At 37.4% G+C, this 14,924-nt stretch overlaps 1 protein-coding gene across 1 annotated transcript; it reads right to left on the bottom strand.

Moving 5' to 3' along the window:
* Positions 1–4,202: 4,202 nt before the first annotated feature.
* On the bottom strand, positions 4,203–14,567 carry LOC135744096 (tripartite motif-containing protein 16-like). The gene is made up of 6 exons (XM_065262067.2): positions 13,810–14,567; positions 13,086–13,181; positions 11,040–11,273; positions 10,731–10,884; positions 10,539–10,595; positions 4,203–5,771 (listed from the first exon to the last, which is right to left on the bottom strand). Exons 1-6 carry the CDS (start codon positions 14,389–14,391, stop codon positions 5,236–5,238), a joined length of 1,659 nt encoding a protein of 552 aa, XP_065118139.1. The 5' UTR covers positions 14,392–14,567; the 3' UTR covers positions 4,203–5,235.
* Between the last annotated feature and the right edge of the window lie 357 nt (positions 14,568–14,924).

The following is a 14,924-nucleotide window of genomic DNA, read 5'->3' on the forward strand; positions in this document are numbered from 1 at the left end:
ATTCAAAACAGATAGATGTGTTAAGATAATGAACTAATATTATGTGAATTCAGATAACATACAGAAGATTGTTTGTCAGATGTCTTCACAGATTTACAGGAGGATTGGTGCTGATCTTTTCCTTTCATCCTCTTTCCCTTGAAGATGAATTAATAGATGAAAGCCGGAACATTTTTATATAAAAACTCTAAATCTTCACTGACATGAATATTCCTAAACATGCTGTTTGTGTTTCTGCCATGTGAATAGATCATCAGGTGTGTTAATGGTCATTAAACAAAAGTTATTGGGGAAGATCACGCACATGTTAACATCTAGGGTAAAAAATAAAACTTTAAAGGGGACAGAGAATGAAAAACCATTTTTACCTTGTCTTTGTTGAATAATGGTAGTCTACCCGCATTCACAAACATACAAAAGTGCTAAACATGCTAAACATCTCAGTCTCATAGAAATTCCTCTTTTAGAAATGTCAGCCAGAAAACGGCCCAATCTGAAAAACTGATGCTTATGACATCACAGGCATCTCACTGCCCTCCACTTTAAAATAATTGGCTACATTTTTTGAGTGGCAGCAAAGTCAGCCAATCAGTAATAAGAATGCAAGTGAAGCCAGTAGGGGGAGCCAAATAGGTGCAAAACCACTTGTTTAAAATCCCCCACCCTAATAGAGCTATCTGAGAGAGGTTTTTAGGAAGCTTCTAAGGCATTACAGACCCAATCAAAAACATTTTTGTCTACATGTCACATCACAGAACAAGGATAAATAACCCGTTCAATCATTCTATGTCACATTTAAACATCTAGGCTATATAAAACACATCTGATATGATTACAAATATTTACAAAACAGGTTTAAGTTTGTTTCTATGTGCCGTAGATAAATGGTTACAGTATTCTGAAGAAAATGACAAGTGGAGTGTCAGGCATCATGGATTTGTGATCCTGAACGGCTCATTAATCTGAAAGTAATTGTGAAAGATATTATCAACTTTTTTCTTATTCTAATCTTGTTTTATGTTGTACATATTTCCCTTGATATGGTTTTGATGTAGAAATGAGAAAACATATATCTAAAGGGGTTTAAGGAAACTTAAAATGTGCTGTTCTTTTTCCCCTTCCTTAATGGCATTAAGCCCAAAACTAAAACTAATTTCCAAAAGAAAGCACCATGTTAGGACACTTCATTTAGTATATTTCATTTGAAATATTTAATCCAAATATGTGAGCTTTTCTCAGGCTAAAATGTGTAACTCCGTTACCATAGTTACAGGCAAGTCACAAAATGTGTACAAGTGCACATCTCGTTTACTAATTCATAATAAAATGCACTAATAAAAAGAATGGAAATTAATTTGTGTTTTTTCTGTCAATATTATTATTAGTAATAATAATAATAATAATATTTCCTGACAAAAACATTTCAAAACACACTATTACCAATGAATAGATAATACTTGTATTATTTCATATATTTTTATGACAATTTATAGAATTAAATCTTGTTTTAACAATAGGACCATTTGTAACTCCGTTACCATGTAACTCCATTACCATGAAACATATATGTCTTAGAACTTAGAAGTACAACACAATTGGTCACATTCGCAACATTTTTGGTCATATTATAGGAAACAAGTGTAGAAACACTTCTATATGAGGTTTTTTTATGTTTTGAGAACAGCATGTTTGATGATTTTGACTTTTATGGTAAGAAAATGATGGTAATTTTCTGTAACTCCGTTACATAGCACTATCTTTTTTTTAAATTATATTAAGATTTAATTTCACCAGGCCATTTTTGTGCTACTATTTAAGGCACATACAAACTGACATATTGTTCTTAAATTTTGGTTTATTAATTGCTGAGTGACACTAAAAAATCTAGCGGCAGTGTAACTCCATTACCGCGAGATCTTCCCCTATTATTTTTATTATAATTTGTGTTAAAGTGATATAGAGAAATGTACATTAAATACATATTTAAATCATTTATGCACAAGCACTACTTCTGTGTAAATTGTAGACATTATGTCCTGCTTATTTATCATATTTAAAGTTGAAAACTACAATAGCTATCTAGACATAAATTAATTTATAATAATTTCCTTGTTTGTAAATGTTTTCTCTGTTGATCTTAAAGCCTATGAAACAAACAAACAAACAAAAAAGATGTTATGGGAAATAGATTATGGGAGGTTGAGCATATTATGTAATCATTGTAAAAGCAACAGTAGTAAACATTGCGCAGGATACAGTAGGACAATATATACCTTCCTCTCAAAGCACACAAAGTTGAGTTTCTCCAAACAGCCTCTGTTCTCCCATCGCTGAGTTTCCAGGTGTAGAGATCCACAGTAAGAGTAATTGACAGGACATGCTGGCAGCTCAACCAGGTTTCCCAAATCCTCTCCAGTTAACCAGAACCATGAACCTGCCAGAAACCTCAGACCTGTCCACACGCTGGGGGTTTCAGGGCTTGAGATGCTTTGGTTGACTTGGATGAGATGTGAATATGTAGGCAGACTGGCCAGATCAGTGTAATGAGTCCTGCAGTGTTCAAACGCATCCTCCCAACTCATCTTCTCTCGCACCAGGATCAGTTCAGGCTCCCACTTGTAGCAGAAGAAAGGGTACGATAAAGAACAGTGAAAGTCATACAACTCACCATTTAGAACTGCAGCACAAAGGTTGCTGTTGCCATTGTCGTTGCCATTGTCATTGCCTGAATTGCTCGGTTGACCATGTGCCCACATATAAAAAATGTTATCACTTCCATCACTCGCTTGCCATGTGTTTATAGTTTTCTTCAGACCAATCCACGAGTACAGGTTCAGTATGGTGTTTATCTTTGTATATTCCTCCTGACTGTCTACGCTGGACAGGTCGTCATAATTCTCTCTACAATATTTCTGAGCATCGCTCCATGTCTTGGCTTCGTTTATAAAAAAGTGGTTTCTTTGCAGAGCAACAGTCAGCTCACAGTGAGCTGACAGAAAAAGAGCAAACACGACAAACTTCATCTCTTCTGTGAAGGTCTGGTCAGTCAACACCGTCCTAAGACATGCTCATTATGCAAAATTCTAATTTGAAAGTCAGTAATGTAAGCAAATGTAACATTGGACAAAGATAGAGTGAGCTCAGCAATGAAATGAAAGTGACGTTATTGTCAATGTTCATCTATGTGACCATTGTATTTAGCCTATCAAGCAGTGAACACACACACATAGAGCAGTGGACAGCTATCACATTCTTTTTAAACGTGAACATCAAACTTTCAACTTTAAGATTAGAAGTTTGACTCTCTAACCATTAGGCCACAACTTCTCCATTAAAGTTTTAAGATTAAATAAAAGCTAGCAGTCATTTACTAAGTTTTAATGTTTTAAGCATTATGTAAATATATTGTTTTGTCTCTAGAAGCTGAGATGTTAGTGAGCAACCCCGATGTCTTTGTTGTTTTGCTTATTTAACCTTTTAAAAAAAATCTGAAAATGCCTGACTGCCATTCCCGTCTGCTGAGATTTGCATTTTAGATTTTCCTATCAAATTTTGCATGTCTGTTGTCCTAATGAGCTTGTGAGGATTTGTAATATTTTTGCATGATTTGGGTATTTGGTTTGCTGTTATAGTGGATGAGAGCATCGTCTTCAGAGATAAAATGTTGTTTCCACTCCCCAGCAAACATTTCTTGGTGGGGCCAACGTAGGCACCATGTGGGCCCTAAGTGGGTTAGTAGTCGTGTTGCATGTTGGCCCCATCAGAATTTGCCCACATGAACCTTATGTAAAAACTGAAGCCAATGTGGACTAAACCAAAGCCAAGTATGGGTGTGGTTGGGTTGAAGAAGTGATGAAGGTAATGAGATAATGAAGAGATGAATCTAGTGATTATTGACCTTTAATAATAAACACCTGCTGTTAATAAACAGAATCACTTAAAAAAAGATAAACAAGAAGAGAGAAAAATACCAGAAACTCAACAACTACACAGCAAAATCCCTGTAGATAAATGAACACTGCTAGGTGTATATATTATCCCAATCTTACAGAATCTTAAAAAGTAACACTGAAGCAGAATTAAAATCTGTAACTTCACCATCTCTGTTTGAAAACTAAAACTGCATTTACATCTTACAGGTAGTTATTTTCTTAAAGGGGCCATTTAAAAAATCGGACTTTTTCCAGGTTTATGTGCTATAATAAAAAAACATCCCAGTAACCTTGTTTGGGTAAGCAATTCTTTGCAAGCATGTGAAAAATTAGATAGCTCAAATTTTGCCTGTTTTCTGAGGTAGGTAGCAAGACCAACTGCAATAATAGTGCCCCTTTATCTGCACTATCCAACCACGGGACTGCAATTTGATGGAGGTAGGTGGAGAGGAAGAGGAAGATACGGGGAAGCGAGAGGGGGGAGAGAGAGAGAGAGAGAGAGAGAGAGATTGACAGCACAATTCAATTTTAACAAACCACCATCATTGTGATCAGTGTTTGCATTTCATCAGCTCATCTGCATTTTAAAGGACACACCCGGAAATGGCACATTTTTGCTCAGGCCTACAAAGTGTCAATTTTAACATCTGTAGGGTATTTTGAGCGAAAACTTCACATATGTACTCTGGGGACACCAAAGACTTATTTTACATAAAAAAAATCTCATAATATGACCCCTTTACAAAATTGTAATGCCTCTGTAATGCAATCTGTAACTTTCTCCTCTCTATCACCATATCTGTTTGAAACCTAAAATAAATTTTACATCTTGTAGAGTTTCTTGGCTGTTTTATTAAAAGTCATCATCATTGCGATCAGTGTTTGCATTTCATTAGCTCATTTGCATAAATCACACACACAAAAACTGCACATTTTTGCCCGCACCTAGAGAGCAAAATCACTAGTGTTAAATGTACACTACTGGTGTATATATGCGTATCACCAGGTCTGTACCAGCAGTGTACATTTAACACTAGTGAGTGGAATTTTACATGCTATGATAAATTATATTTGGGGTATTTTGAGCTAAAAGTTCACATTTGCACTCTGGGGACATCAAAGACTCATAATATGACCCCTTTACACTTTTGTGAGTCATAGAAACTCTGGCCATAAGTGTGGAGCAATAAAAAAGGTGTTGATTTTTTTGCTGTGTATATATAAAATTGCCCACCCAGGATATCTGCCAGCCAACTTTTCTATAGCTGGCAAGAACCAGCACTGGTTCTAAGCAGGTATCAATTCAATTCCATTGTTGACATAGTTTCACTGTTGTCCTCTGACGTAACCCAAACCCAGGATAGAGAGGTTGAGTGAATTTGGTGTGGATTCTGTGGATGAGGGTCATTGTGGATGAGACCCTGTAAAAAGACAAAATTCCTGCACTTTGATCCACATAAACTCCTATTCTACAAGAACTGGACACTACTGGGAGATGTGTGTTATTCTTATTGTGCCAGAATGAACATTCAGAGCGAGAGCAGACTAAACTCCACGACTGATCATTACATCCAAATAAATGTTGAATACCTATTCTCTTCCGGCTGATGCTCTCATAGGACACTGATATAAACACACCATCATCACCACTCCACTCAATCTCCCAGTAACAGCGTCCACACAAACTCTCTCTACACAACACCTGATAATAAACATCAAATCTTCTTGGATGTTTAGGATACTTCTGATCTGTGGAAGTGTGAGTAGCCACTCTGTTCTCTTCAGACAGACAAATAAATCTACTTGATGTGTCTGGATCCAGAGAGAGCAGGCTAAAATCTGAAAAAGATAAATACATAATATTTTAATTTACATTAGTTTGTAACATTGTCTGTGAAAACCCAGCTAAATTCTTTTTTGGTGATTTTGTAAACAAGATTATTTTAAAATATAATCTTGATATGGTAAATATTGAGTAAGGTCATGTCAGTGACTGAAATCATGGAGAAATAAGTCTGAAATTAAACGTTGATGCTCATTATCTCAGAATTTGATTTTGAGACTTGGATTTCACAGGATCACATATAATAATATTGCATATAATCAAGTTTCTACGATCATTTATTTGTTAATTTGAGTGTAAAGGTCAGATAAGTGTAATATACAGTATCCATACGCTGATCATTTAAAGCACTGAGAGATGAAGTGAATAACATTGATTATATTATTAGTGTAATAAACAGCAAGTCAACAGTCAGTTCTTTAGTTTCATATGTTTGGAGCAGGAAAAAGTGGTCAAGTGAAAAGAGCTGAATGACTCTGACAAGAGCAAAATAGTGATGGGCTGAATATGAATTAAAGTAGACAAGATGACAGTACTGCATATTTTGCTTGGCTTTGCTTTAGACCAGGGGTGGATAACGTCTCCACACTTGTCTGGCATTTTTGTAAATTCATCTTTGAGACTTTTTTATTTTAATACAAATGAAACAACAAATTTTTTAACATCAATCAACTGGTGGTCTTCTTCCTCCGCTTAGTTTTTCAGTTTACAGATTCCACCATCTAAATAGGGAATCGGCATGGCGCCAGCGCAACTGGCTTTTAAAGGGGATGAGAGCTGAGACTCTCATTGGTTTATTGCACGCTATGCCCAGAACATACCTACCTTGACTACGTCAGACTTCGTACTTCCGCTAATATTCAATACGCTACTGTACTCAGTCTGAGATACCTCCCATTCAAACCAGCATCGAGACGGCCGTCAAATCAACGAACAGAGGGCGGGCTGAGAGCCGTGACGTAGACGCTAAGCGCCGAATGTACGGTTGTAGTTTGTAGTGGACATGTAGGCACAGAAAGCTATTTGCTCTGTTGTGGAGAACCGGCACTTGCCAACTTAAGCCCAAACAAGAAGAGTGTTTGTTAAACATTTTGAATGGAGATTATGTTGTTGCCCTACTCCCGACAGGTTTTGGGAAAAGTTTAATTTATCAACTATAACCGATCGTCAGCGAGAAACTGTGTGAAATCATGGAAGGGAATTTCATTGTTCATTGGAGGACGTGTGGGCAAACATTCTTTGGTGACATTCCTGATTAACCAGAAAATAAGACAGGAAGATTTAATTTACATGTGGTTATGGCTGTCTGGTGGAAGAGTTTGAGCGGAGAGAGGGGCATTCCTCCACTTAGATGTGAGTGGAAAGACACCGTAAGGATAGTGTTCAACTAGCTCTGGCCGGATTTACTTTACATAATCTGCAAAAGTCGTTCATAGCCATGTTAACTCCGGTATTTCGCTCGATGGGTTTGTTTTCACATCATACGTGTGTTTTACAGCAGAGATACGATGCGGCTGAGCCGGCGCATAACGCACATCATGTCCAAACGTTATGTGATTGGCTTATGTTTAGACCAATGATTTTAAACTTCAGACAAGCTCCTCCCACGAGAAGGAAAACGATTGTCAATTATGCCCAGCCAGACTCTGTCTATGAAGCGAAGCCAAATAGCAGAGGATGGTATTACCAGGCTAGAACATACCCATTACTCATTACAAGAATAGGAACAACCCTTTCAGACTGTGCGCTTGACACACAAACCATTTTTCCATCGTTAAATTAGCAAAAGTGGATTCGGACACACCCGTTTAGACTGTGCGCTTTAAACAATGTGCTTTGATCATTAAAATAGGGTTCTTGGTGTTTTGAGATATTAATTTACTTTTACTCACTCATCAAAAGCAGTTTTTCATCAATAATATGATGCTACAGTAGCCAACAGTAAAATGTGTCAATCTTAGGGATGCACATAAAAAAGAATGAACCACTGGGTTATTTAGTCACATAAACATTAAGAATCAGAGTATGAATCTTAAAGAGGTCATAGCATGAAAATCTGACTTTTTCCATGCTTAGAAAAGTGCTAGAATTGGGTCCCCAGTGCTACTTTTAAGCTCTCATAATTTGACCCCTTTAACAAAGGTGACAAATAAATTAAAAACTTCATGCTGCGATCACAAAATTCTGGTTACTTAATTATCCCTAGAATATCAAAAGTGTCTAAAGGTGGTAGATCCTTTTCCTACTTGGCCCCAAAGCTCTGGAATGATTTACCAAATAATGATTGAGTATCAGACACAGTCCAGCAATTTAAATCTAAACTTAAGACATTCTTCTTTAACAAAGCATTCACATAGAATGTCCAGTAAATGTACTTTTCCCGCAGTAGTTATTTTGTCTAGAACGAAGCACTCACATACCTCATATGGGTAATTTACTCTTGCCGCAATAGTTAGCCTGTCTGGAACCGAGCTGAATTAAACCACTATAATGTATGACACTTGTATTACATGCGAACGGCCCCTACGCACTGCAGCGTGGATAAATAACTATATATAGTATTTTGGCACCATTATTAAGATTTATACTCCGATTATTGATGTTTTGTGTGTCCCAAGTACATTGCGGTTATTTTTTGCAGATAGCTTCTAAAAATCCTTAATGACAAACTGCAGTGAAAGTGCTGGATCTCATATACATTATTGACAGAAAAGAAACTTTTGATGAGTAAATCAATTAATTGGATGATGATCTTTACCATTATGTACCAACCACCACAGAATTGCAACTCATAACTATAAAATTGCACTACATTACTATTACTAATTGCACTACATTACTATAAAAAACATGTTTGAAACACACAGAGTTAATTGAAGCAGGGAAAAACTAGTGATCAAAATGTCAAGGGTCCAGTGTCCAACTAAAATAAACACTGATCACCATAACGATGACTTAAAATGAAACAAAACATCTAAACATGTGAATTGAGTTTTCTACTAGGGCTGCACGATTCAAGCTAAAATGTGAATCACGATTTTTTTCCATGGGAATTGAGATCCCCATTCTCTCACCAGATTCTCTTTTTTTTAACAAAAAAAATGTATTATGCACTTAACTAAAAAAAAAAAAACGTGCTACAGGACTTTAAGTTATAATAACGTGTCTTAAAAGTCTCTTTCTTATTTTAGACCCCTTAAAATTTAGAGTAATTTAAAATTTGTTAACGTTAGCTGTTAAAATGCACCTGTGCTTTTTGTACTATCAAACTGGCAAACCTTAAACTTTAAAAACTGTTGGGGTTTTGTCTGTGGGTTTCTTGTTTTGTTTATTGTTTCTTTATTTGGTTCTTGTATTGTCCTATGCCCTGCTGTTTTGTATTGTTTGTGATTCCACCTCCGTCATCTGTTGCCCTGGACTCATTGATTACAACCTTTATTGTTCACATGTGTCTTGCATTAGTTAATTATTGTTCCTGTCTCACCATTGGTCATTGCTATGTATATATTCACTTTCTGTTCACTTGTTTGTCACGGTTCATTGTGTATATGTCGTGGTTTGCCCCGTGTGATGTCGTGTTTGTTTTTGTAACAGACCTGAGTTTTGTTCATTAAATTCAACTGCAAATGGATCCATTTTCCTGTTTCTTCTCTCGTCCGAGTGCAAATCATGACAAAAACACTAACGTTAAACCTTTAAAAAAGACTAAACGATCAACATTTTGAGGCATCAGAGAGAAACGCAGACATGTAACAATGTTCCCCTCATGCTAAAAACCCTTTCTAATGGAGAACTTGTGGCGGTGACACAGAGGCCAGTTCTCAATCTGAAGGCTGCAGCCTCTATGAAGGTCGCATTTCTAAACTGCGCATCATAATTTCAGAATATTAACAATTAACGTTATAAAGATGACTAATATTTTTAGTTAATAATAAAATGTTGAAGTATGTTTATGACTTGCGAATGTAATGCTCCGTTAACTCAAATGAACCAGGCTTGATGACGTATACAGCCTGCATATGCGACCTCCGGAGGTTCCAGCCTTCCGATTTAGGTAGGTCCTGAGGTAAATAATTTCCTTGCCTTCTTTCGGAACCATTGTTGTTGCATCTTCAGTTTCTCCGTCGCCACCAGGATTTTCCACAATGACGCTCGTTAATCCTCTCTTTTTGGTGAAAATAGCCGCTCCAAATCCACCAAGTAAACGACTGTGTTTAGGTCTGCCGCCTTGTTATACGTCACGCGAGTGACAGCGGAACGCCGCAAATAAGATGAGAGAGAGAAAAGAAACGATCGGGTCTGATTGGTGAATGAATAGGGTTTGGTTTTACCCTGTATGAGTGTGTGTTAGCAAGTTTGACTGATATTCTTGGATTGTAATCTAAATACGTGAACACGTAAACGCAGAATCTGAATACAGGGAAATACTGTATATGCAAGTGAATCGCCGTCATTTAAAATGAAGATCGCATTCATGTATGAATCGAGATCGTGATTCTTTTTCGATTAATCGTGCAGCCCTATTTTCTACAGCAACATTTATCTGTTAGCTGGGATCCTACCCATGTATTGTGATCAAGTGTGCCATTGTCTATAAGGACATTGCACATGGATGATGCATTTTTGTAGGCCAACCAGGAAGTTAGCCAGACACTGCTTCCCACTCCAAAAAGCACATTCATTTTTGATTAATTTCTCAACCAGAATAAAACATTCAACAGCCCCATGGTATAAATATATGAAATTGAGAAAATGTGTCTTACATTTTATAAACTCTGCTCTGGTCTTGGGTTCATTGGGAATAATTTCAATGAATGAAACTAAGGAAATAAAGTGACATCATTAGTTGATTTTCATGTAGAACCAAACTTATTTTAATCTGTTTTGTAGGTTTTTCTGTTATATGATATGCTACTGTACAGCTCATGTCTGAGACAGATGTTTCTTTACTGTACCTTTGTCAGATATTGTTTTAATCTCTTCTTTATAGAAATCCTCCATCTTTTCTTTCAGTTTAATTACAGATTTCATCACATCATCAAAAGATGGAAGAGAAGTGACAGTGATGTTGTCTGAAGATCCAGGAGATGAAGAGAGAGACTGAAAACTCTACATGAACACAACACAATGACAAAAACATGAAACCTACAATACACAACAATCAGATTTGTGTTGATTTAGACATGAATAAAACTCAATCCTATCTGATTAAAGTCAAGATGTATTTCTTGTAATGTATGTTGTAGTGTACAGTGTTGAGTTACCTGAAGGAAACTGATGTGATCTTTTGTTTGTGAAAGTTTCTCCATCTCATCATTTCTCCTCCTCAGATCATCAATCTCCTGCTTCAGTTTCTTCAAGAGTTCTTCAGCTTCACTCACTGCAGTCTTTTCCTGATCTCTGACCAGTTGTATCACCTCAGATCGTCTTCTCTCAATGGATCGGATCAGTTCAGTAAAAATCCTCTCACTGTCGTCCATTGCTGTCTGTGCAGAGATCTGTTAACACACACAGAGAGAAACATCAAAGGGGACATTTCACAATACTTTTTTTAAGATGTCAAATAAATCTTTGGTGTCCGCAGAGTACATATGTGATATATATATATGTTTGGGCTCAAAATCTCATATAGATAATTTATTATAGCATGTTAAAATTGCCACTTTTTAGGTGTCAGAAAAAATTTGCCGTTTTTGGATGTGTATTTTAAATGCAAATGAGTTGATCTCAGCACTAAATGGCAGTGCTGTGGTTGGATATTGCAGATTAAGGTATTATTCTCTACTGACATCACAAGCGGATGTCAATTTTAATTACCTATTCCTGCAAGCAAGCCTATGATGGCCCTTTATGGGCCCACTTACACAGCAAAATCCCCGTTGTTAATAAATCAGTTTTCTACATGATGGTATTTGACATGTATTAACCATCACCAAAGAGTTGCACTATTGTCTTTTCTTTGCCATAACAAAAATGTCTTAAACATTCAGACATGTTCCCACTCACTACTCTCCCAGAAGCACGCACTCATACTGTAGTTTGAGCGATATGAGCGTGGGCACTCTTTCGTCATTAAATGTGATTGTTTTGAACAAAGCAGGAATTATTGCAGTCTCTCAACATGGGAACCAATCTTAATGTTAAGTCTGTGTTTTTACATTATGAGTCGTTTGGTGCAAGATGACACACTGCTCTCTCATATGCATCATATTGCTTAGCTGATCTGTCGCGTGTGCAGCTCGGACATTCACCTAACCCTGCTGTGCACATCAGAAGGTTTTATAAAGAAGAAAAGTAGTTGTGCAATGGACATCTCTCTGGCCCAATGAACTATGCTCTAGCACACCTCTGCAAGTCAGCAGGGCGTTCACATCAGCCACGGTAGGCGTCAAGCGCGAGTGATTTCAATGTTAAGTCAATGTAAAGACGTGTTAACGCATGTCTGGAGGTCTCGCGGCGCGAATGACGCGTTGAAGCGAATTGAGCGTTGTCGCAGGAAATGCGCAAGTTGGAAAATCTGAACTTTGGCAAAAAATCGCAATGGAGCTTGCTCTGGTAGTGACGTGATACCAGGAAGTGAGCAGAATCGCAGAAGCCTCTCCCATGACGTGCATATCCATGTGAATGTCTCGAATGATTAGAATTTAACGCGTGGCTTTCATGCGCGAATGAGGCGAGTAAACTCTAAATGTTCAAGCGTCTAACTACGTGCAAATAGCGTTTTTGCCGTCTTTACTGCATTTGGTGTAAATCCAGCATAAGAGTCAAGTTTATCTAAAACAAACTCTGATCACCATAATGATGAGTTTAAACAAAACAGCCAATATCTAAACCTAAGTTTTGAAAATAACTCTACAAGTAAGATGTAAAATGCAATTTTGGGTATTAAACAGAGATGGTAAAAGAGAGGATAACACAGCTTTTAATTCTGCTTCAGTGTTACTTTTTAACACTTTTGTAAGATTGGGACAATATATACACGCAGCAGTGTTCATTTAACTCTGGGGATTTTTTGTGTGAGGACTTCCTGGGGAATAAGTGAGAGCTGCCCATGCAGGGCCAGCACTAAGTGGCCAACATTTTGCTAATGATCAAAACCTGCTGGGGACCCTAAGGCTATGCCCCTAAAGGGCCATCGTAGACTTGCTTGCAGGGTTTTTTTTTTTCATGTTCCTGCAAAGAATGGTTTACCAAAACTAAGTTACTGGGTTGTGTTCCTTTTCACATTTTGTAATGATGTACTTGGGACCCAATTATAGCACTTAAACACTTCTTCCAGTATTTATGTTTCTCTATTGATCAAAACTCACCGTGTGAATTTTCACAGCCTCTCTTAGATCCTGAAGCTTCTTCTCTTTCTCCTGGATTGTCTGATGGAGTTTTCTCTGCTTGTCCTCCAGTAGTCTCTGTTCAACAGATTCATAAAAGATAACTCAACTGGTCACGTTAGGTTTGAGTGAGTAATCTTCTAAACTACTTTCTGTTTTACAGTAAAGCTGAGCCCCCCCATGTGACCCTAAGCAGCCACTTCACTTATAGGGGACAGAGAATGAAAAACCATTTTTACCTTGTCTTTGTTGAATAATGGTAGTCTACCCGCATTCACAAACATACAAAAAGTTCTAGACATGCTAAACATCTCAGTCTCATAGAAATTCCTCTTTTAGAAATGTCAGCCAAAAAACGGCACAATCTGAAAAACTGATGCTTATGACATCACAGGCATCTAACTGCCCCTCCACTTGGCTACATTTTTTGAGTGGCAGCAAAGTCAGCCAATCAATAATGAGATTGCAAGTGAAGCCAGTAGGGGGAGCCAAATAGGTGCAAAACCACTTGTTAAAAATCCCCCACCCTAATAGAGCTATCTGAGAGAGGTTTTTAGGAAGCTTCTAAAGCATTACAGACCCAAACAAAAAAAAATTTGTCTACATGTCACATCACAGAACAAGAATAAATAACCAGTTCAATCATTCTATGTCACCTTGTCATGCTTTATATTTATATTTCATATATTTGTTCATTTGTTCATACCTGTTTCTCAGTTCTCTCTGCTGCAGCTGATACAGTGTTGTGATTTTTATGTTTATCCATCGCACACAGATAACAAATACATCTCTGATCAGTGCGACAGTAAACCTCGATGAGTTTGTCATGTTGAGAGCAGATCATCTCCTGAAGTCTTCCTGTCACATCAATCACTTTGTGTCGTCTACCTGATTGAAGTTCTTCATGTCTTTCAAAGTGAGTTTGACAGTAAGAGTTCAGACACACCAGACAGGACTTGATAGCTTTTTTTTTTCTCTCTGTACAGACGTCACACTTCACATCTTCAGGTCCAGCAGAACTGAAAGCAGATGGATCAGTCTGAAGTTTTGTCTTCTTCAGTTTCTCCACCATCTCAGCAAGCATCACATTCTTCCCTATATCAGGTCTTGTATTGAAGGTCTTTCTGCACTGAGGACAGCTGTAGTCTCTCTTCTGATCCCAGCAGTTTGTAATACAGCTCATACAGTAACTGTGTCCACAGGGAATGGTCACTGGATCCTTCAGTAAATCCAGACAGATTGAACAGATCAATTGATCCTGAGACACTGAAAGAGTTGCCTCCGCCATTTTACTGACTGCACAAATACAGTCACGTGTATAACGGTTCAGAAAGACTAAAGTTTCCGTTTCCTATCAACTTCAAATGACTGCTGCTGTGTTTGAGAACCGAAAGCAAAATGGTTTATTTGTCGTTCACTAAATGTCCACTAGGTGTCAGACTTGCGCTGAAACTCTGAGTTCACTCTTAAAATAGTTTGACTGCACATCTACTTACCCTTTGTCTTGAAAGAGATTGGGTTAAATAGAGATTTTTGAAAGATGTGTTTACAGATTATTTGTAAAACTTTGTATTTAAAGGGTATAGAGTAATGTTAAAAATATAGACCTTTTCATGCATGCTATATAGGTTTTATGCTAAACCAAAGTTTATAATTGAATCAGAGAGTCTGTTAGAAAGGCTGCGTTCTGTGCGCATGCGCACTTTTCCATTAGTGGTCGTCAGGGAGATTTATTCAGCAGCAGATGCGAGCGGGACTGTATGTGTGCAAAGTGTGCGTGAATACGCAAAAGTAAGTTATCTGTCTTTTCAGTAGATAATC

The sequence above is a fragment of the Paramisgurnus dabryanus genome, chromosome 6 (genome assembly GCF_030506205.2).
Source record: "Paramisgurnus dabryanus chromosome 6, PD_genome_1.1, whole genome shotgun sequence".
NCBI lineage: Eukaryota > Metazoa > Chordata > Actinopteri > Cypriniformes > Cobitidae > Paramisgurnus > Paramisgurnus dabryanus.

What these genes read in the sequence shown, in the direction of transcription:
- LOC135744096 (XM_065262067.2), bottom strand. Translation starts at nt 14,391, where the DNA reads ATGGCGGAGGCAACTCTTTCAGTGTCTCAGGATCAATTGATCTGTTCA. An exon ending in ATCACATCAGTTTCCTTCAG is followed by an intron (nt 10,885 to 11,039) that starts GTAACTCAACAC and finishes GTGTTCATGTAG; the next exon opens with AGTTTTCAGTCTCTCTCTTC. An exon ending in CAGAGCAGAGTTTATAAAAT is followed by an intron (nt 5,772 to 10,538) that starts GTAAGACACATT and finishes TATCTTTTTCAG; the next exon opens with ATTTTAGCCTGCTCTCTCTG.